General features: G+C 48.2%; 10 protein-coding genes across 10 annotated transcripts; 6 read left to right on the forward strand and 4 right to left on the reverse strand.

Annotated features, from left to right (window-relative positions):
• Positions 1-134: 134 nt before the first annotated feature.
• On the forward strand, positions 135-3,236 carry F5891DRAFT_1183404 (uncharacterized protein; the record flags this gene model as incomplete). The annotated part of the gene is made up of 13 exons (XM_041366277.1): positions 135-636; positions 690-730; positions 780-1,002; positions 1,056-1,158; positions 1,208-1,278; positions 1,330-1,458; positions 1,517-1,765; positions 1,813-1,909; positions 1,959-2,101; positions 2,153-2,403; positions 2,455-2,550; positions 2,606-2,875; positions 2,928-3,236. 13 exons carry the CDS (start codon positions 135-137, stop codon positions 3,234-3,236), a joined length of 2,484 nt encoding a protein of 827 aa, XP_041231033.1.
• A 10-nt stretch (positions 3,237-3,246) lies between these two features.
• F5891DRAFT_943751 (S-adenosyl-L-methionine-dependent methyltransferase) lies at positions 3,247-4,170 on the reverse strand (the record flags this gene model as incomplete). Its single annotated transcript, XM_041374501.1, has 5 exons — positions 3,247-3,331; positions 3,383-3,449; positions 3,504-3,955; positions 4,003-4,068; positions 4,124-4,170. 5 exons carry the CDS (start codon positions 4,168-4,170, stop codon positions 3,247-3,249), a joined length of 717 nt encoding a protein of 238 aa, XP_041231034.1.
• A 110-nt stretch (positions 4,171-4,280) lies between these two features.
• Positions 4,281-5,124, reverse strand: F5891DRAFT_691073 (uncharacterized protein). The gene is made up of 3 exons (XM_041372815.1): positions 4,958-5,124; positions 4,709-4,903; positions 4,281-4,651 (listed from the first exon to the last, which is right to left on the reverse strand). Exons 2-3 carry the CDS (start codon positions 4,873-4,875, stop codon positions 4,501-4,503), a joined length of 318 nt encoding a protein of 105 aa, XP_041231035.1. The 5' UTR covers positions 4,876-4,903; positions 4,958-5,124; the 3' UTR covers positions 4,281-4,500.
• A 196-nt stretch (positions 5,125-5,320) lies between these two features.
• F5891DRAFT_1126194 (P-loop containing nucleoside triphosphate hydrolase protein) lies at positions 5,321-8,073 on the forward strand (the record flags this gene model as incomplete). Its single annotated transcript, XM_041364059.1, has 7 exons — positions 5,321-5,998; positions 6,050-6,214; positions 6,269-6,861; positions 6,913-7,214; positions 7,412-7,560; positions 7,610-7,765; positions 7,810-8,073. 7 exons carry the CDS (start codon positions 5,321-5,323, stop codon positions 8,071-8,073), a joined length of 2,307 nt encoding a protein of 768 aa, XP_041231036.1.
• A 784-nt stretch (positions 8,074-8,857) lies between these two features.
• Positions 8,858-10,936, forward strand: F5891DRAFT_691003 (uncharacterized protein). The gene is made up of 3 exons (XM_041372813.1): positions 8,858-9,806; positions 9,855-10,019; positions 10,073-10,936. The coding sequence occupies exons 1-3, from the start codon at positions 9,021-9,023 to the stop codon at positions 10,748-10,750; spliced, it is 1,629 nt and encodes a 542-aa protein (XP_041231037.1). The 5' UTR covers positions 8,858-9,020; the 3' UTR covers positions 10,751-10,936.
• On the forward strand, positions 10,937-11,939 carry F5891DRAFT_691004 (AAA domain-containing protein). The gene is made up of 5 exons (XM_041372814.1): positions 10,937-11,031; positions 11,077-11,169; positions 11,227-11,377; positions 11,427-11,598; positions 11,654-11,939. Coding segments are annotated over exons 2-5 (558 nt in total). The 5' UTR covers positions 10,937-11,031; positions 11,077-11,167; the 3' UTR covers positions 11,887-11,939.
• Positions 11,940-12,026: 87 nt separating this feature from the next.
• F5891DRAFT_1009450 (acyltransferase ChoActase/COT/CPT) lies at positions 12,027-15,102 on the reverse strand. Its single transcript, XM_041360589.1, has 7 exons — positions 14,791-15,102; positions 14,163-14,737; positions 13,516-14,101; positions 13,155-13,384; positions 12,746-13,085; positions 12,310-12,529; positions 12,027-12,252 (listed from the first exon to the last, which is right to left on the reverse strand). The coding sequence occupies exons 1-6, from the start codon at positions 15,080-15,082 to the stop codon at positions 12,330-12,332; spliced, it is 2,223 nt and encodes a 740-aa protein (XP_041231039.1). The 5' UTR covers positions 15,083-15,102; the 3' UTR covers positions 12,027-12,252; positions 12,310-12,329.
• A 68-nt stretch (positions 15,103-15,170) lies between these two features.
• On the forward strand, positions 15,171-17,179 carry F5891DRAFT_1009452 (uncharacterized protein). Its single transcript, XM_041360590.1, has 4 exons — positions 15,171-15,259; positions 15,309-15,764; positions 15,816-15,955; positions 16,005-17,179. The coding sequence occupies exons 1-4, from the start codon at positions 15,185-15,187 to the stop codon at positions 17,116-17,118; spliced, it is 1,785 nt and encodes a 594-aa protein (XP_041231040.1). The 5' UTR covers positions 15,171-15,184; the 3' UTR covers positions 17,119-17,179.
• Positions 17,180-17,328: 149 nt separating this feature from the next.
• Positions 17,329-18,426, reverse strand: F5891DRAFT_1126221 (uncharacterized protein; the record flags this gene model as incomplete). The annotated part of the gene is made up of 5 exons (XM_041364064.1): positions 17,329-17,843; positions 17,897-17,971; positions 18,022-18,113; positions 18,162-18,202; positions 18,259-18,426. The coding sequence occupies 5 exons, from the start codon at positions 18,424-18,426 to the stop codon at positions 17,329-17,331; spliced, it is 891 nt and encodes a 296-aa protein (XP_041231041.1).
• Positions 18,427-19,834: 1,408 nt separating this feature from the next.
• F5891DRAFT_1183412 (uncharacterized protein) lies at positions 19,835-20,983 on the forward strand (the record flags this gene model as incomplete). Its single annotated transcript, XM_041366278.1, has 5 exons — positions 19,835-20,035; positions 20,094-20,134; positions 20,193-20,284; positions 20,339-20,413; positions 20,472-20,983. 5 exons carry the CDS (start codon positions 19,835-19,837, stop codon positions 20,981-20,983), a joined length of 921 nt encoding a protein of 306 aa, XP_041231042.1.
• Positions 20,984-21,095: the final 112 nt, after the last annotated feature.

A 21,095-nucleotide genomic window follows, 5' to 3' on the forward strand; every position in this document is an offset into this window, starting at 1 on the left:
AAAATTACTTCAAATCTAATGCATCGGCCAGGGGGTCAGAGACGGCATGGCATCAGCCTGCCCAAGTCCTTACTCGAACAGATCAATACCACAGGTGAGCTCATACAGAATTCGTCTCTGAGCCAGTCGTGACGATGTATGCAGAGCAGAGCTCTCATCGACACAAAAGTGGTCGTTCCCATGCATCACGCAAGGATGCGCGAAAGCAAGAGCGAACGGATCGTAAAAAGAGAAAGGCGGATCACTTCATACATAGCCCTTACTCAGCCAAACGGAAGACGGAAGAAGAACACGTCAATTCACCGCAGAGAAAGCGCATGAAGACGTCACAAGAGCCAGTTTCTCGACCACCTGCCTCAACGTCTCATAATGCGGCTGCCACCAAGGTACTACTGCGTCCTAGGCCTGAGGAACCGCATACCACCACCGAGTCTGTGCCGAAGCAAAAATTCAAAACCACTGCGCTAGAGAGACTCGTAAATAAATCGGTTGCTAAATCCCACAAAGTTGCATCTACGGGTCCTCGAAGTCGCGAAGAAGAGGAAGAAGATGCGTATATCGCGTACCTTGAATCAAAACTGGGGTATGCTGGAGGTGATTCACGTCGTAAGGATGATGACATGGATGGACTAGGAGGTATGTTTCATTGCATCTTTTACCAGTGAATGTGTCTCACAAATTTTCTGTAGATCTATTTGACTTTACGGAGAAAATCATGACTGAGATGCCAGTAAGTCTACTTTGCAGCTATGTGTTGTGTGGTGTTTGAGTCCACGCAGGACTCAGATCTGGATGACGAAGTGGAGGATGAGGATCAATCAACATCTGCGGAAGACCAAAGTGACGGATCTTGGGAAGATGAGGAGTGGGGTGGCCTTGACGAGCTCAGCAAGAACGACGGAACTGAAGCTGGGGAAACCGACGATTCAGTGGACGATGATGACCATGAGGTGACAGAGACGAAAGAAGGCGAGCCTTCCGACATTCAACCTAAGGTTACTGGTCAGTTTTCCTACATGTGTAATTTTTGGGCTGGATTCCACCCTGCCTCACAGGACGCTATATCCCGCCGGGATTGAGGAAACAGGCTAATAGCGATCTAAATGAAACAGAGGAACAACTCAAACTCACTCGCCAGCTGAAAGGTCTGATAAACAGGTAACTTCTTATTGTATTGTCGTGGTCATCCTGATTTATCTCGCCTTAGAATGTCTGAACAAAACATTGCAACCATCCTAGATAGCATAGAAGACGTGTATCGCAATCACCGCCGGCATGGTTTGTGCTTATTTTATCTGCACTGAACGTGGCACATATTTTTCCCCTCAGATGTCACCTCAACCCTCACGAACCTCATCATTGATGGCATATCATCCCACTCTACTCTTCTGGACTCGTATGTGGTTCTCCACGCCGCGTTTATATCTAGCCTACATAAATTGATCGGCACTGCGTTTGGTATGTGTCTTGTGAAATGACCTTCGACCACCTTAGCTGATGCACGTCATACACTCAGCGGCATATTTTGTTCAGAATACAGTGTCCTCGTATGAACAACACCTCACTTCGGTGGAGGAAAAGTTAGCCGAGTCAACGGAAATCTCTGAAGACCTAGGAAAAGAGTGCTCCAACCTCATCGTGCTTTTGTCAGAGCTGTACAATTTTCAAGTCATTTCGTGCATTCTCGTCTATGATCTCATTCGCGGCCTTTTGGATAAAGACCTATCTGAGTTCCGGGTAGAACTCCTGCTGAAACTTCTTCGAAGTAAATCCGATAGTATCTATCCTCATTGCATCTTAACCCTGTGCTAGGTTCCGGCCAACAGCTACGACAGGATGATCCTATGGCATTGAAGGACATCATAAATTTAGCACAGTCTCGAGTCACCGGACAAGCCGATGCCATGAGGTACCACATCTCATTATCTTCATTACCGTCTTCTCACTGCGAAACACAGTTCACGCACGCGGTTCATGATCGAGACCCTAAATAACCTGAAGAACAATAAAACCAAGAAGACAGCTGCAACACAGCATCAGGGGGGCGATGCTGTCGAGCGGATGAAGAAGTTCCTCTCAGGCTTGGGAAAAAAGAAGCACAGTAGGTCGTTCCTCCGTTGGGTGATTTAGGATGACGCTGAGGCGGATGCAGTTCTCGCTCACGAGCCGTTACGCGTAACATTGGAGGATCTCCATTCGGCAGAAAGCAAAGGAAAGTGGTGGCTCATTGGCGCTGCTTGGGCCGGAGATCCTCTGGCCGATCAGTCACGCGAAGTTCCCCAGCATGGTGGGGAAACGGAGACAGGTGACGTCAGCACTGCCGCGCTTCTAAAGCTTGCGAGGAAGCAGGGCATGAATACAGATATTCGTCGAAGTATTTTTGTGGTGCTCATGAGCAGTGATGTAGGTATTGACGCCGTATCCCTGCTATCAAATCTCATTTCCTGTTTGCAGGACTATCTGGACGCTTGCGAACGACTCGCGCAACTCGGCCTCACAGAAGTGCAGCAACGCGAGATCATCAGAGTAAACCTGCATTGCTGTGGAAATGTACGGGATTCTATAGGATTTTGCATCGCCATCATTCGCTGACCCAATTTTGCAGGAAGAATCTTATAACCCGTATTACACACTTGTCTGTCAGCACCTGTCTCAGCGTTCGCATTCGTACAAGATTACATTGCAGTTCTGTCTATGGGACTTTCTTCGGGACTTGGGCGAAAGTGGCGTTGGTGGGGCAGAGGTAATCAAGAGCCTGAAAGATAACGATGTAGGGTTTGATGTTAAATCCATGTCGCCTTCGCGAATGAAGAACGTCTCCAAAGCATACGCATGGTGGATAGCCAAAGATTGTTGTACGTTGACGATCTTCAAGGTGAGCCTGAGCACAGTTGACGCAAGGAGTTGCTGAAACGAGGATCTTACAGCCTGTAGACTTCACGATGCTCAAGCCACAGACACGCAATTTTTTGAAAGAGTTGTTCATACAACTGTTTATCGCTAGCCAGGTCTCATCACCGATGCTCAGCAACGACTCCAAAGACTATCCTTCCATGAGGAACCGTGGATCACTCGAAGAGATCTTCTTGAAGGCATCCAGGATCGAAAACCTGGGCCTTGGATTGGTATTCTTCATGTCTAATACATTCAAAGGAGAGGATGGGTTCTTAACTTGGGCTAGTTCAGTGGCAAAAGAGACGTTACAGACTGGGATGGACCATATCCCCAAAATCTAACAATGCTTAACTACGCAGATTTGGTGAATGCCACACTAGAACATGCACTCCCGGTGCTCCCGCCGAATGAAATAGTTGGATGTTCTATACTAGAACTTTTGGGAAATATCAACATCTAGTTTCGTTATGAAATGAGCGCCACATACTGATACTGCAGGCCGGTTTCTTCGGTAATGAACTTCGATTTTAACTCGAAATCGGTAAAATTACAAGCTGGGGCGATTGAAGGGCTCAGTTTTACAGTCAAGTGGCACGATGCATACGCACAGGTAATTAGAAAATGCCCGCCTGGATTTAAGAGCTTCGCGATACGTATCGGATAACCTTCTACTGGGGTCCTTCCATTCTTGTCCTTCTCCATCAGGGCGATGGCATCGTATGTGCCTTTATCAAGGATAAGATCCCAAGCTTCATTCTGGTCAGCTTTCTGATCGTCTGCGAGCAGTGGTGGGTCCTCGTGCAGGAAATCGCACACTCTAAACGTAACTGCCGTAAGATTTCGAGAGTGCGCCACCGATTGAGCGAGCTGGACGGCTCCTTCACTATAATCAATTCCCAGGAGTCGATGCGCTGGATAGCAAGCTTTTCCACGTCCCTCCGCAAGCGCGAATAATAGTGCACCGTTCCCACTTCCAACTTCCAGGACTGATATATCAGAGCGTGAAGGGACATGTTGATTAACCCATTTGACCATTTCATTCATCGCCTTTTTGCCGAACCTAGGCGGCAGAAGTATAGATGCAATGGAAGTTATGTGAATACGCACCATATTTCACCCTCATCACCATTTTCACCGAAGTTTTCCAATTCTTCTTCGTAAACGTTATCCCAACTGATTATCGATGAGCGATGGGACCCACGAGTTTGCAGAGGTTGAACACGCCTACTGTTCTTTCGTACCGAGCTTTGAAGGCTCGAGCTCTGATGTGTCCATGACGTTTTTAGGAGTGATCTTGGAACTGAAGTAAGTTGTTAACCAATCGTTGACAATCGTTACAGAATGAAAGGCGCTGCTTAGTAAGCCGGTCAGGTGGTTGTCTCGATGCTTGATAAATATGTGAAGGAATTCTAAAAAGCAGAATCCGACGGCAGGTAGTATAGCGGGCCAGGATCATTTAAAGGAGTGAGTGATGATATTCATTATGATGGATATATAGAGATAGAAATACAGAGTAGACTTGAAATATCTGAGCAATTCTCCCGGTTCAAGAGCTTGGCAATGACTTACCGGTATAGTGAGTAACCAACGTAAGAGAATTAAAAGTTATCTCGACTTTCCATCTGTCTTGTCTAACAGGTCTTTGGCTTCGTTGATTTTACTCGCCAAGTATGGAGAGCCTCCACGGTCAGGGTGATTTGCGAGCATAATGTGACGGTGGGCATCTTTCAACTTGTTTCGTAGTGTTACGCCGTCCCTGTGAAAGATATTGCCATCAGACACCAGGTGATAGAGCGTGCTGAAAAGTGCAAACTTTAGCCCAAGAATTGCAATAGCCTCCTTGCGGTCCATTTTCGCTTTAAAACCACCCTTAACCCACTGGTCTGCTGCCCGCTTTCCAATAATGCCATTGCGTACAAGATGTCGACCAACGAGAGCAGCTGTGATAGCTCCAACACCGACAATTACAGGAGTTGCCATGAGATGAAAAGAAGAGAGCAAGGCGTGGCTGTGCTAAATTTGGTCACTGTCGCCTCACGGTTTTGTTGAATTTGACTCTCACACTGCCTCCAGGCTTCAATTGCTTACGCGCAAATTCCGCTCAATGTTGTTGTTTGAACTTTGCACCTACAAGTTGGATACAATTGAAAGACGCTCAGTGAATGGGTTTGGACCTAGTCACTTTGGAGCCTGGGATACTGGACACACAAAGTACCCACTATTTATGCTTTGTTCTTCAAGCACCTGCACAGCCTATGCGTGGTTCCTCGTCCCCCTTTCACTGCTAACTTGCTGTAAAACGCCGTTACCATTCATTCACAGTAGACGCTCGTCCAGCAATAAATAGCTGTGGCCTTTTATCACGTTCCTACATCCTCACTTTCAGCGCATTGACATCGTGCGCTTTCTCCCTCTCAGGACATCCATGACTCACACATTCTTCACTCTGCAACAGAACGTTTATAAGGCCGATCATGAGCCCATAACCGTTGAAGACGTCGATGAGAACAGTGTTTCTTCTCTGGCCTTGCAGCGCATTATCAACTCAGCTCCAGGCGCCTCCGTTGGTGTGGCAGCTGCATATCGCCCAGACTGTTCTCTTTCCTCTTTAGCATTTGCAACGCTCACCAGGGTGCTCGTCATCCACTTCTTTGCTGCGAATAAACAAAATCCGCAGCAGCAGCAGCAGCAGAAGAAGAAGAAGAAAGCCCAGGAACCACAGCCTCCCGTTTCTCGAGGACGCATCCTCATACAAGACCGAATTCTGTGTAACATTGGCATTAAATTATATGGGTACAGGATAGACAGAATTGCACTTGCTCTCTTCCGAGACTTCTCGCTTCGTATCAATGGTGCAGTTGACATCCTGTCGGTGTCTACCAGTGATCGGCGCTCCCTCCAGGCAATTATGAATGCCTTGGGTGGCGAGGTTTTACTTCAGAAGGACCACGTGAAAACCCTGTTTGCCCACAGAGAAGGAGAAGGAGCAGCCAAGGATGTGGCGCTCCAGGCTTGGGCAGCACATCGCGCTGCCACACTTGATGACATGGCGCTTAGATTTGCCGCCATACATCGAATCGACACAGACACGATGCTGGAGATGGTATGTAATCTTCGTCATGTCATAGACATCTCCTTCTAATCCATGACGTAGCATCTGAGCGCCCTGGCCAAAATTTCTCGTGACGCTGAAATTTTGGAGTCTTTGAAGCCAACGAAAGTCGTCAACAATGTCAAAGCAGATTTCAGCGCCAAGAAGGGCGATGTCAACCTCGAGTGCACTCGCTTCAGCACCCGTATCATGAGGTCTAAAACTCAAGTATGCAAATTCATGAGATGCCATGCTACCAACTTTAAACGTTCGCATTTACAGGTCATCCACATTGAAACGCTGAATGGAGATAAGCGATCAACGATCACTGGTCGCGCAGGGCGAATAAATGGAAAACAGGCTCATATTAACGTCCAAGGTGTTGCAAATCCTTCGGGCAAGGTCCTCTCCGTGACCACTTTTGGGAAAGAAGACTTGACGGCTGCTGAATCAAACAGAGAAGATGTAGTGCTAAAGGCGCTTCAAGGCACCATCACATTGACCGATCATCCATTCTTCTGTAGCATCTGGGCGCCATCATTAAGCATCTTATGGCCGCCCTTGAATGCTTCCACCGCATCATTCGTATACTATCCTAACAGCCAATTGAACGACTCGCAGTATTCTGCGGTGGTGCGAATTATTTCGCAAGCGAACAGTGATCGTGTATTGCTTATTCAAGGTCCTCCTGGCACTGGAAAAACAACAGTCATAGCGGCCAGTGTCAACAGTATGATCAATAGTGGCCCTATGGAACGTACGGTCTGGCTTGTGGCGCAGTCTAACGTTGCCGTCAAGAATATCGCAGAAAAGCTTGATAAGGTTGGCTTTCGTAATTTTAAGCTTCTTGTATCCAGAGATTTCCATTACGACTGGTATGTTGCGCCTTCCTCACCTCCTCGTCATACTGAATTTTTGTGTCTCAGGCATGAACACCTTTACGAGAGACTGGAACATTGTTTTATACGATCCGACTTGTTTGGTGGTGGGACTGTGTCCATTAGTCGGCTTTTGCTCAACCAACACACAAACGAACCTACAAGAGTCATACTTTGCACATTGAGTATGCTGTCCAATCCTCGTATCGAAGAATTTACTCGTCAAGTCCCGGTTCAGACCGTGATATTCGACGAGGCAAGTCAAATCGAAGTGGGAGACTACCTGCCGCTGCTTCAGCGTTTCCAGCACAGCCTTCAAAAAATGGTGTTCATCGGTGATGACAAGCAACGTGAGATCCAGGTAGTTATAACATGGCTGACCTGTGCTGACTTGGATATCAGTGGCGCCTTTTGGTCAAGATGACATCGGGCAGCTACGAAGTGTTTTTGAATTCCCGCACCTTCGAAAGCGGGCACACTTTTTGAATACCCAATGTAAGCTCGTAACTCGACTTCATCCCCTCACCATTTGAACTTTATCATTCAGACCGCATGCCACTCGTCATTGGCAGCTTTATTTCCCGTCATGTCTACAGTCACAAATTGTTGACCGTGCACGATATCACTAGCAAGAATGCGTGTCGTTTCCTAGATGTCAAAAGGGGCCAGGAGCAGAAATCGGGAAAGAGCTGGATAGTGAGCTGCTCCTCATCGTTGTGATATGCCTGCCTTACGTTTGCATTAGAACCAACAAGAGATATCCGTGATTATCCACCTTGCTCGTATATACAACACCCAGGGCAAGCAGTACAGGATCCTCACCCCATACGATGGCCAGAGGTCTACGATCGAACACCAACTCGAATTAGCGAAGCTTCCGTGGGAAGACAAGTGCTTCAATGTGGACTCCTTCCAAGGCCAGTAGTTTCCTTGACGTGCTGGAAGGATCTGGCTGACACTCCCGCAGGAAACGAGGAAGACCACATAATCGTCTCTCTAGTCCGTACCCAGGGTGTAGGGTTCTTGAAGAACTCGCGCAGGACGAACGTCATGCTGACACGATGCAAGAAAAGCATGATCATTTGCACGAACCGTGATTTTGTGACGAAGGGTAAAGCAGCAAGCACGCTGGTCGGGCAGCTTGCTCTTACTATGGGCCCTGACTCCTGGTTGGACGGTCGTGATATAGTCAATGGCATCGTAAGGTGATTTGGACTATTTACCCTGTCGCACTTCTTGATTAAGTTTTGGGATTTTCTTGTCGCATATCGCACTGCATTTTGTATTATATGGCAATTGGTGTATGTACATACTGTAGATCAAGGTCTATGTAGGATAGAGATCTGTTGTATTGAACCACATGCATATGTAAACTTGTATTTGGTGTACGTCGAAACCTCCAGCAGGCCACCCTAGTGTCAAGGTCGGACGCTGAGTGCTGACTGCCCGAAATTTGTTACTACTCCACATCAAAATATCCTGACGGCGAGAGTCCTGTAGTATGAAGCGTCAGCGGGTGGTGTACTACTGCATGAACCCTCTATGGTAGAACCCACGCAGCAACGCTCAGAAGGTGGACGGAGCTAGCCGATGGCTTAAACGACTAGCGCTGCCACTAATCTGGGCACTATTAGACAAGTGTTGGACCTGGGGATAACATAGCCGGGCGTTCTTCACGTTGCATAGTAAACAGGTGATCAATAGACTACCACAAAGCACAAAGCAATTAACCTGCCATAATGAACAAGTGGATACCGTTACTCCATACAAAAGACGGCTATCTTCCTTCCATTCGCCCTTTGTTGCAGGGACAATGGTAGCAATCAGCATTCTGATCGATGGTGACCCCAAATAGCGCGCCTAGCAGAGTAAATTTGGACTCGGCGAGTCGCGGTCGTGATCAGCAATACTGAGCCAACCGGCGAGTCTGTGAGAATAATCACAGATACATTTAGATCCTTCCATGGAGTTCTGGAGCCAGAAAAAGAGCTTGGCAGGACGACACTTTGAACAAAGCGGCAAAGACTGCGGAGAGATTGCGATACCTATAGAAAATGGAAAGACTCGGAAGGCCGCTTAAACTTGAAGGGCTGGGAACCACGGGGACTGCTCGGAAATTCTAGCTGGAGTCAGGACTCAACAAGCGCCCACTAGTCATGAGGCTTCGGGCCCGGATCCTCGTTGCAGACCTTGAAATAGAGTTGCACTCCATCGGTAGACATTGCCACTCACCACCATCATTAACTATGCCCACAGCAACAAGACTGCTCTATCAACACCTCATGGAAGTCGACAGTGGACAGCTGTCGGCCCATATTATACCTGAATCCAACTTCGTCGAAGAGCAACATCAGTTGAGCAGTCTGTTAGAAAGGAACGAGGGACGTGCCCTTGGCCTTGCTGGCGGATTTGCGCTCACTGGAGAGCTCGCGATGCTTGCTATCGCCGACGCATCCACTATTATCATTATCGAGTTCGAGTTGAAGAAGAACAAGGGCAACGAACACGATGAACGCCCTGTCACACCCACCAGTGAGAGAGGCAACACCGCTCGGGAGTTTTTGACACAGAACCTCCTTCGTCGCACAACCGGATTCTTATACGCTTTCGATGTCGCTTCGATCGTTCTGGCTCTATTTCAAACACTTGATCTTCGAATCGCAAATGCGATCGATATACAGAGCGTATCGAAAACACGTGTCCCACTCACCATTGTTAAACAAGCCGTTGGTGATCTTCATCGTGTACACGATGTGAACATCAACGGAGTTTTCTGCGATGATACTATCAATCATCTGCCTGTGGCCTCTGCCGCTAAGAAAGATGGCATTACTCCACTTGCACTACGTGCATGGATCGCACACTATCTATCACAACTCTCAAGCATGGAAGATCGTCTCGCGCAAGTGCCCCCGGTGGATACCTTCCGGCTCTCTGACGAAGTAGGTCACTGCTTTCTGGACGAACGATGGCGCTGATCGTAATCACAGGCATTAGAGTTTCTCGGGAAGAGCTCGAAGGATTCGTTCCAGCTCGAGCAGAAGAAGCCGGCCGAGGTCACGCGCCAGTTTGTTACTTCTGTCGACCATAGGAACAACCGCATCCATGCCCAAGTCGACAGATATCAGAACAAAATCCGCAAGAACCAGCATCAGGCATGTAGTCCGCGTGTCCACACTATGCCTTACTTGACAACCGATTTTCTCAGCATGCATTCATTGCTATCGGTGGGCGCGACGGGCTGGGCTTCACTATCGACGGGCAGATCGGCAGGTCTCAGGGTCGCACCGCCAACCTTGCTACCACCAACAGTCTCAGTTTAGTCGGCAAGATCATAGGCTCGATCAAGATTGTCGGCCGTGAAGACCCTACTCAGGCTGAGAGCCAGCGTGCTCAAAAGGTTCTAGAGATCCTCCAAGGTCTCATCAACCTTGAGCACGACAACCCATGGGTTCAGCTCATATTATTTTCCTCTCCAAAAGATGACTTCCAATGGCCCTCCGCCTGGACGGAGGAGGCGAACGATGCGGATATTGTCAGATACCGTGCCGACCGTGTCAGTCGCCCCCTCAATCCATCTCAGACGAAAGCTGTGAAGCAAATGCTTCAGCAGTCAAATGACAAGCGTCTCACTGTCATCCAGGGGCCCCCTGGAACCGGTAAGACCACTGTCATTGCTTCATTTGTTCAGACCGCCCTTGCCGGTGGACTCTCTGGCATCTGGCTCATTGCACAATCCAATGTTGCCGTCAAAAACATTGCCGAGAAACTCGCTGACATTGGCCTGACCAAATGGAAGCTTCTCGTCTCAAAGGAATTTTTCGAGTACTGGTCAGTTCTTTCACTAGCGGATTTTTTCCCCTTTAGGCAGACTGACACAATCTAGGCACGAGCACCTCTATGCAAACATTCGGGCCAATATCATCATATCGGAGGACTTCAAGGCTCCAAATTTCTTTCAGGAGCTGCGAAACAGCCCGGTCATTCTCTGTACTCTCTCAATGCTTTCATCTTTTGCTCTTCGCATGCATGGAGGTTTCGAAGCCGCGCCACTCAGGACCCTCGTCATTGACGAAGCATCCCAAATTGAGATCGGTGACTACATACCTCTCTTCACCTCTCACACCACCATCAGAAAGGTTTGCTTCATTGGTGATGACAAACAATGTGAGTCTTTCTTCTGTGTACTATCACATGTTCTGATATCTTCAGTGCCACCCTATGGTCAGGATGATATCCAGGCCCTCAAGAGCATCTTCGAGGTCAAGCATCTCAAGGACCGTGCCATTTTCCTGGATATCCAATGTAAGTCCTTTACCTAATGTTCCTGTATCCCAAATTTTATCATTTTATTGTAGACAGGATGCCGCCTCAAATTGGACAGTTCATATCTGAAGCTGTCTACGATGGCCTGCTCGACTCGAATCCGCAACATACTGTCACGAACGAGAGGATGGCTTGTCATTTCATCAACATTCCCAGCCAGGAACAGTCACATGGAACTAGTTGGAAGGTAAGTCACTTGAATTCGGTCACTCGCAGTTGGCTAATGTCGTGCGCAGAACCTTGAGGAGTGCCAAACCATTCTCCACATTTCTGCTATGCTGCAAGCAAAGAATAAGCAATTTAGGATCATCACCCCCTACGACGCTCAGCGGAGTTTGATCGAGGAGCGTTTGAAGCTCAATGAGCTTGAATGGGAAGATAAATGTTTCAACGTTGATTCGTTTCAAGGTTCGTTCTCGCAACATGTATTTGTAACATCATATTTATGGTTCGTTCGTGGCAGGTAACGAGGAAGACTATATCGTAATCTCGCTCGTGCGGTCCACGGTGCTCGGATTCCTCGCCGACTTGCGCCGGACTAATGTCATGCTTACTCGATGCAAGAAAGGCATGATCATCTGCACCAGCCAGAAATTCATGAAGCGGGCAGGGTGTGAGTCACTCGTGGGCAGCTTGTTGGAGTATTATGAACACGAGTGGATCGAAAAGAACGACTTGGAGAAGATTGTGTTGTAGGTGGGCCCGCGAAGGTGCTAGTTGTTGACGGCCTCAACCAGAATTTACTTTCGCAATGATGGTTAGTTGTATGATACATAGTCGGTTTGTACGATAGCTCGCGCGGTCAATACTCCTTATAAGGGACTTTTTTTTTCTTTTTCTTGGAATAAAGAATGAGTTTCAATTGCGTCTGAGTGGTGTATTGTATGGTGAGCGATACATAGGTATAGTTTTGTGCAAGCAAGAGTAGGCTAATTTGGTGAAGTTTGGACCTCGCGATCGCCAACACAAGTTGGGCAGACGAGCGAGGTCGATCGTTGGTAACCATGTAGAATTCTTGATCGAGTATCCAAGCTTCTACTCAATCTGTATGGTGTCCGATCGCTTGCGATGATATCTCCATCAGTCGGATCCTCGTGTTCAACAAGCTAAGGCACAAACCTTGGTCGACACCACCAGGCCTATAACCGCGCCTGTACTCGCGTGTCCGCCCCATCCAATTTCTTCTTTTGGTCTTTCAACTCGAGCTCTCCAGCCTCACAAATCGCCCGCATATCCTGGAGCGCATCTGCGATATGTTGCTTGAACTTATTCGTGGAGGTGAGCGGGGATGAGAATTTGGACTCGACACAGAATTTGATGCGATTGGGTGCTATGAGATCTGTGAGACAACAGAATATGAGCTTGGTTTTGTGGCAAGCGTGAGCGGAATTGCCAATTATATTCGGAAACGAAACACCTTCAGTCGACCTAGTCAACCGATGGTGATATCGGCGACAATAACAAATGCAGATGGGAAATTATTACAGACGAAGAATCCCTCACTGAGGTTCGACAATCCTGCAAAACAAATGTGAAATAAACGAATCAAACTTACAATTAATCCCATAACCATCCTCCCAACCAGCTCCAAAGCCAGTGCCCCGGAATTGGTCACCGGCGCTCAAGCCACTAGTGCTAAGTTTCCACTCCTGAGAGCGAGAGAAAAGAGGGTCAGCGAAGAGAGGGTGCGTACGTTTTTGCGGGGAGTCAGTGGGGCCTGATTTCGAGGGAGAGTCCGAGGAGGAAGTAGATGTGATCGCATCTACAGGGAGTTCTTCTAGCATCAACTTCAGGCCTAATAAGTGCCTGTCGATTCCACGACCTATAGCGGCTTCCCTCGTGCGCCTTGCATGCGTCTGGATAGCCTGTTGGAGGAGGGAAAGAAGTGCACGGGGCTGATCAGATTAGTGTATCAAAAAGCATAAGTTGCCGTCGTCACTATGAGGGTATAAAAACAAATTCACCTCCACTTCGTGCTGGCCCCCCTCTGCCACACACTCAGCTCCACGTCCCCATCCCTTAGCAGCCAGAACAAATTCTAATCCCTCCACACTTGCACTCCTCACGCATTCTGTACGGCCAGCATTAAACATTCGCGTAAGGGCCGTTTCGTAGGTCGCTGTGAGGACTCCACGGGAGCGGTACCAGGCGAGTTGGAGTGCAAGTTGAGTGTAGGCGTCTGGTGGAAGGCGTGCTAATAGTGAGGTGATTAATGACCTTTGCAACAAAAGAAAGAGGGGGATGGGAGAGGGGGAAAATATTGACCCGGAAAATAAATAAAAGAGGCAACACGCCAAAAAATCGACAAGGAGTCACCAAACTCACCAACACTCCTTATCCAGTCTGCTCCATATTCTCCGAATTCCCAAACCCCTGCCTCTGAGTTATTAATCAAAGCCTGAGCCCGTCCTTCCGCTTCTTTTATCTGAGCTTCGATCCGCTCGTCGGTCACCCAGTCTAAACGGGACCATCCTTTTCCACTATCACTCACACGAGCCTCTTCTAAAACAAGAGGACGCGGAACAGGCTCCGAGAATGCAGAAAAGTCGATACCAGCAACGACACTGTAATCAAAGACGATGCTGGGTACTAAGGCATCAACAGGTGTGTGCTCACCCATCACGCCAGCGCGGGTATTGCGCTCTAATGATAGGGTCAGGCATTTGTCGAAGAATCTGTTCCGAGCTCGGGGAGGGGAGCGGGTATTGTGGAGGTGTGCGTGGATTTCTGCGTCGGAGTCTAATGCCGGGATGCTTGCGTGAGATGCTTGGGAAGAACTTGGCAAGGTAGGGGTTGAGTAATGCCATGGCATGGCAGTGTAATGGTCGAGGGAAAGAGCCATTATAGATTCGTTGATAGCACGGAAGGTCGAGGCATTTGTGGGCGAAAGGGAGACCAAATGTTGATAGTTCTACGGAAGTGGTGTTAGTAACGAGACGAGCAAGAAAATAAGAGTCGAAAAACATACTGACCTCTGCCCAACGGTCTCTCTCATCCGAGGTCAAGACACCGACTGGCACGGCACTTTCCCCAGACTCTAGTCTATGGATTACATCTAGTGCTACCGCACGTATTCGATCCTCAATGGTCTGTACAGGCAACGGTGTCCGATCATCGTCACAGACCCTTACGGTATACACAAAATCATATAACATGAGCATAATATCCTGGGCATACTCAGATGCCGGATTCCTGGTTGCAAGAACATCTGCTCCAGCTCTTGGTAGACGACATGTGTTGAACATCTTCTCCGTATTAGTTAGGAGCCAGACACCAGTACGGGTTGTATCAGGGTCTGGATGCTGATTGACCATGCGAGCGCGCCAGTCGAGAACACGATGCAATATACACGCGGCCCGGCGCACCTGCCAGGGCTCTATACCTGATTTGGTGTCACCGCGCAAGATAGACTCGGGTATGGAGGGATCATTGATGAGTGTAAGCCACCAGTTAGAATTAATGAGAAGCGGGACACGCCATGAGAGGTAGGCATAGTTCGTCCAAATATTATCGTCTAGCCAGTTATGTGGCGAACGAGCGTCCAATTCTGCGGACACAGTTGGTTGAATTGAATTTTGTTGGATTAACGGAAGGATATACCGTGGAGTTTATGCTGGCAAAGGCGGCCGATACCTTTCTCAAAGTCATCTACCCATTGAACACGTTTCTTGTAGCTGGCTTCAAAGAGAGAGTGACCGCGTGCCTCGTCTTCGCGTAAGAAGGGCTGAATAGACTGCAAGTAACGGTCTAACGTCTTGCGAAGGTCGGGCACGGGCAAACGCGGCAACTTTGCCATGGTGCTCAACCCAGCACACCTCGACGAGAGGATGAACAGGGAACTCCGGGGTACCCTCAGGCAGTATGGGAGTATTATACGACCGCCTGAGATCATGCCAGTTGCAGTGGTGAGCAAATGATACACGTGACTTAAATCATAAAATGGTGTGACACACGCGACGTCGTGACGCGCCTTTGTATCATTTAGCTTTCTTCGATGACTGAACCTGCTGCACCTGCAAACATACTTAAATGGGTCAACGAACAGTATCCACGTCCAGCTTTAGATCCAGTAAAATTTTAATTGATGGTTTGCATTTATGATATTTACTCACCCACAGGTTTGGCTTCGCGACTGTTGCTCATGGATCGCGTCTTCATACTCCCTTTCTCCAGCTGACTTTCCACAGTTTAGTTCCCATGTAACTTCTCAATTTTTACAGTCCAGCCTCGCAGATTCCACCCTACCGAACACTGGCCTCCCACAAAATATCCGTACTATCAAAAGGGCTCGTCTTACAGGTCATCCGTGTCTTGTAGAGATCCGTGCCATCAGCGACATTGGCATTAGTGCGTTTAGCTTGATGAACGTGAGGCAAAATCGCATGGATCGAGCGGACTTGGCTGGCCTTGTCAGGGAGGATGAAGAGGACGCAGAAGAGGACGAGGGCCCAGTCCCAAAGTATCCGAGAGGCATGCTGCGTCTCGAATTAAGCGATGGTTTCACAACCGTCGAGGCTGTGGAATATCGTGCTATACCACAGCTTGAACTTGGCGTCACTCCGCTGGGGTACAAGGTGCGTGTTGGTCAGTCACTTTGTGTCGTTTTAATAGAATCCGGCTATTAGATCCTCTTGAAGGACGTACAGATTCGTAGAGGAATTATCTTCCTTGAACCCCAGACGATTGAGCTGAAAGGACATCAAACAGAGGACCATGAGGTAATGCAGGATGAAATCTTCCTGCGCAGCCTAAGACGGAGGCTTGGGTGAGTTCCCTGCGTTCAAATGATCATCAAATTAATTGAGACCCCTTAGACAACCCGACCCAGAACCCAATCCACAACCTCCTGGTGAAGCCGAGGCTCCGCCGCAGGCACTCCCACTTTCTAGTGTTCCATCTCCTCCTGTTGCTAACAGACGGCCTGTTGGTAATCCACCCGAAGGTTCAACATCCACCAATACCGCAACCCCAGCAGTTCGATTGAAACCCTTATCTACTGCAGCGCAGAAAACGAGCTTAGCACGAGCAGCCCCGAAGTCGAACTCTATCCCTCCTTCCACCTCGTCTACCCTTGTCTCATCCTCTAAACCAACCTCTTCGCTCAAGCCTCCCTCTGCTCCAGGTAATCTTGCGTCGACCACCTCGCCATACTTTTCTACATCTTCTACACTGTACACCTCAGTCCCTTCGTCATCAACCTCGGACAGGACTAATCCACGAGATAATCCCTCTGCCCCACTGGCACGGGCTCGGATCCTTTCCCCCGCACCACGGGATGCCACGTGGAGCTTGGATGACGAGGAATTCGAGGCTTTCATAACTGAGGTTGGATCAGCGCCTATCTCACCTCCAAAGCCCATATCCAAGCTGCCTTCAAAGCGAAATGTTCCATCCGCAAAACCTGCGTCACCACCCCGTGCCCCGTCACCACCCTCAGATTACGATTTAGATTTGATGGACCTAGACATCGATGATGAACTGATTGCCCAAGCGGAGAAAATAGAGGCAGAAGCATTAGCGACAGTTTCTAAGTCACCAGGCACGAAAGGCTTAGGTTCTGATATACGAGACATGCGTCAAATGAATGCTTTGCGGGCGACGGGTCCACGCCATCAAGGTGTCCAAGGAATGACGACGGTATCTGGCTCATCTCGACCGTCCGCAGTTCCAGCCGTCAGCACAATGACATCACGTCCTCGAATCGGTCCAGCATCGGTCCAACGCCAGCCCACAAACTCCACCCGGCGTAGGGCACCGGGCCCTGCTTCCGCGCGACGTCAATATACTGCGTCCACGTTGCAGCAAGATGTCATTGACGTCGAATCAGATGATAGCATGTATGTGGACGACTCGGACGATGGAAAGGAGAATGTTCCAACACGGACGCGGGTGGTAGTCGATGAGGATATAATTGTGATTTCTGATTAGATTTTTTTGATCAAGCAACTTCTTAGTTGTGTGCATGTGCTGTTCCTTGGTCAATTATGTCACCACTTGATTTAGAATAACTATTTCAATTTCTTAGACACACTCAATGTCAGCTTATTATACGATCAGGTTCACCGGAAGACGGAAGGGTTACAAGTAGAGGTGGAGATTGTCTCTTGCACCTCGGATGCTTCCCGCTGTTATACACATCTACAGTCTCGTCACTGACCACCTCATCATCACCAAGTGTCCCTTATCATCAACTGGAAATTCTGTCAACTCCGTTTCCACCTTGACAGTCCCCTTCTCGAAAACCTCACCATCCCACAAAGATGACCAAGACTCGGGAGAATGAGCAAACCCCCGATACTCGACACCTGATAAATTGTTAGTTATGTTGCCCTTTTCAACAGCTCCGTTGTCGAAGCCGCAAATTACGGAGCCTGGCTGAGCAGACAGAAGACCCGCAAGAGCCCTGGCAATGTACAATTGGTTCTCTTCGTTGAAGAGGTGGAAGAATGCAATAGCGTTTATTGCGCTAACGCGACCATGAAGGGGGCTGAGGGATTTCAACGAGGACAGATCGATAGCTGGCGCTGGAAAGACGTCGACCGATGGCGTAACTATGGAAAGGAATTCTGAATCGAAGATATCTCCAGGAAGTAGAGATCCGGGGTAGGAAGCTGGTGTCGTTTTGAAAAGTTCGTGACTCAGTTGAAGAAACTCTGCACGTACACATCGTCAGCAGGAATGATAGTTCACAGGAAAACTGTATTACCTTCGACGACATCCGACGCAATGATATTTTTGGCAGGGAACCCATCTGCCGCAGCCTTTCTAGCGTCAACGCCGACTAAAAAAAAGTCAATATTATTAAGGACAGTACATAATGATTTGACGTACAGCAACAACCAATGTCGAGTAATACAGCATCGGGGCGCTCGCGACCAAGCTTGAGGATGTGTTCATACACAGAAAAATTTGACAAGTTTAAGCTGAGGAGTGTTCAATTTCCGTGATATGCAGATCTACCGAAAACATACCGAAGGAAGCCAAATCTATGAATACAAGGATATGGTGCAGCCTATCAGTGGTAGATGATTATTAGACTTATTACGAAGTCTTCTGGGAATGACTCGCCTTGTATGCTTTCGCCTGAACTTCCAGGATATGCCTCTTCAAGTCTTCATCATCATCAATACCGGTTTGTGTCTTGAAGAATGCAGCTTGTGAGGGAGACATCTTGTAGAAACTGGTGTCTACTGTTGGGACTGATGCGGTCTGAAATGTTATGTCGCCCAACGTCATCGTGGAGTCCCCGTGAATAGTAGCGCCTTCCATCTTGAAGCTTCTTCTGAAGAGGTACAATTTGTCCTGAGACAGTATTGCAACCCCTTTATATTTAACAGAACGACTCTCCGCTGAGGCGTCTACAGACATCAATGTTGTTAGATGCTCATCACGTCATCTAGTGAGGCTATGTGAAGCTAGACAACTGAGCAGATAATCAGTGACTTGCAGTACGAGTGGTACAATCTTCATAATGGTAATTGACGCAGCATTCCCGACTCCCACGTTAGGGCTCCGAAACACCAGGATACGCTGACGCAATATCAAGAAATGAGTCACCGGAGGCAATGTTACACGCTGCTACAGCACGTAAGTAAAGTCTACCATCAGCCGAGCACTGCCCTTGATGGTAAGCGCACGCCAGAACAGAGAACTACTAGTAGCTTCATGGTGAGGTTGCCCTGACTAAAATGTTTAAGCACTAGTGCTATCAGTAGTTGGTTTGCTCACCGTATCAATGGACATCGGATCAGGTCAGGTTGTGCCAGGGTCACACTCGTCCTTGACAATGCACTGGATATTGCCCGCTAAAAATCGGAGGTAGCATCTACAGCATTGTTTGTCAGGTGGATAAGCGCAAGTCAGTGCGCATAAGGGATTAAGACCCGCCTGCGTCGGCGACTGGAAGCATCTGTTTATGGCGTAGTGGATCTCTCACATTTAAATTTGTCAGAGGCTATGAGTAACAAAAGAGAATGGGGTGCCCGAACATATACGGATGAGGTTCGATGGCAAGGCAGTGAGGTTTCCCTACTAATTGATCCACCTGCATCTTGGATGGGCCCACGGAGACCCGGATCCCTACAACAACTATGTTTCAGAACATCATTCAAGAGTCTAGGTTTTCTTCTTCATGTTATTCGAGAGTGGCGGTCATGAACAATAAGGGTTCTACGGGCAGGTATTGTATGATGGATGGTGAAGCACTGATGACCGAAAGAAACGCATCTTGGGTACTAACGGACGAGAAATGAACCCGATAAAAAGTTGCGATCATTGACGTCGAATGAGAATTAGACTAGTAGACAACTCAGACGTGACGGGTCCGGGAACGAGGTGATTGCCGACAGTACTGAGCGCTGAGCTTCGATGGACAAGACTGAACGATGAATAATTGACTACATAGCCATATGAAACGAGGGAACGTTATATGCATGTGGTAATGAAAGTTTCTTTAGCTTAGGTCCATATTTAGTTTGATTTCGTCAAGGAGCTGTAGTGGTGTAATCAGCCAATCAAAAATCGTTAATTGTTAGCCACACCTCCCTAAGTGGTCCTGCCAAATGCCGCTGGCCCAGGGAGACGCTCAGAGTCAGCGCTTCACCTTGAAACGATGCTATGGTAGCACAAGTTACATCCCATCACGATGGAGGGTACTACTATACACGATAACTGTACGACGTTGTTGGGCGACGTAACATTCCAGTTCGCATCACTGCCAACAATAGACACCAGCCTGTACGATTTGTCTTCCGAAGAAGCTGCGTTCTTTAAGGCGGAAATCGGCATCGACGATGACGAAGGCTTGAAGAGGCATATCCTGGAGGTGCAGGCGAAAGCATACAAGGTGAGTTACTTGTAGACTCGACCTCACCATAAGTTGAATAACCTTTTGCTGTTGAAAGATTGCACCGTATCCTTGTATTCACGGATTTGTCTTTCTTCGGTACGTGAGCTATAATCTATGTATTCAAGTCGATTCATGATAAGACAACCGTGTTCAGCCTCAACATATCGAGTTACCCCGTGTATGAACACATCCTAAAGCTTGGTCGTGAGCGCCCCGATGCCGTGTTACTTGACCTTGGCTGTTGTTGTACGTCAAATTACGATTTACTTTGTTGGGTACTAAAGCTTGACTCTATTTTAGTCGGTGTTGATGGCAGAAAGGCTGCGGCGGATGGTTTTCCTGCGAAAAACATCATTGCTTCGGATATCATCAATGGTAATTCATTTTGTCCGTGAAACATTACTGCTAACGACTCGGATGCATGCATATACAGAATTCCTCGAGCTTGGTCATGAACTTTTCAGAACGACACCAACTTCTTACCCGGGATGCCTCCTTCCCGGAGATGTGTTCGATCCAGAATTTCTTTCCATAGCTGCGCGTCAGAACAATGTCTCTTCGGTCCCGGCTATCGATTTATCCTCGTTGAAATCCCTCAACCCCCTTCATGGTCGCATTAGCGCAATCAGTGCTACAAGGCTTTTCCATCTCTTCACTGAGGACAAACAATTGCATCTTGCCAGGGCTCTTGCGGGCCTATTATCTGCGCAGCCAGGTTCCGTTATCTGCGGTTCTCAGATTGGAAGTCTCGAAAAAGGCATGGTTAGTGCCAACATATCGGGCAGTGTGCATCAGCTGTACGCTCATTCTCCCAAAACTTGGTCGTCTTTATGGGATGGAGAGGTATTCGAGAAAGGCAGCGTCGAGGTAGAAACGGAATTATTGGAAGTCATGATTCACGAGGTGCAATTCTTCATGATGAGGTGGTCAGTGGTGAGATTGTAGATACGAACATCGCAGTCGATTTAAGGAAATGGAGATTAATGTAGTGATAGCTCGTCTGACTGTCAAGGACAAGGGAACCAGTAAATCCTCATACTGTATGTAGGACCCCAAT

The sequence above is a fragment of the Suillus fuscotomentosus genome, assembly GCF_016647785.1.
Source record: "Suillus fuscotomentosus strain FC203 chromosome Unknown F5891scaffold_7, whole genome shotgun sequence".
Classification (NCBI taxonomy): Eukaryota; Fungi; Basidiomycota; class Agaricomycetes; order Boletales; family Suillaceae; genus Suillus; species Suillus fuscotomentosus.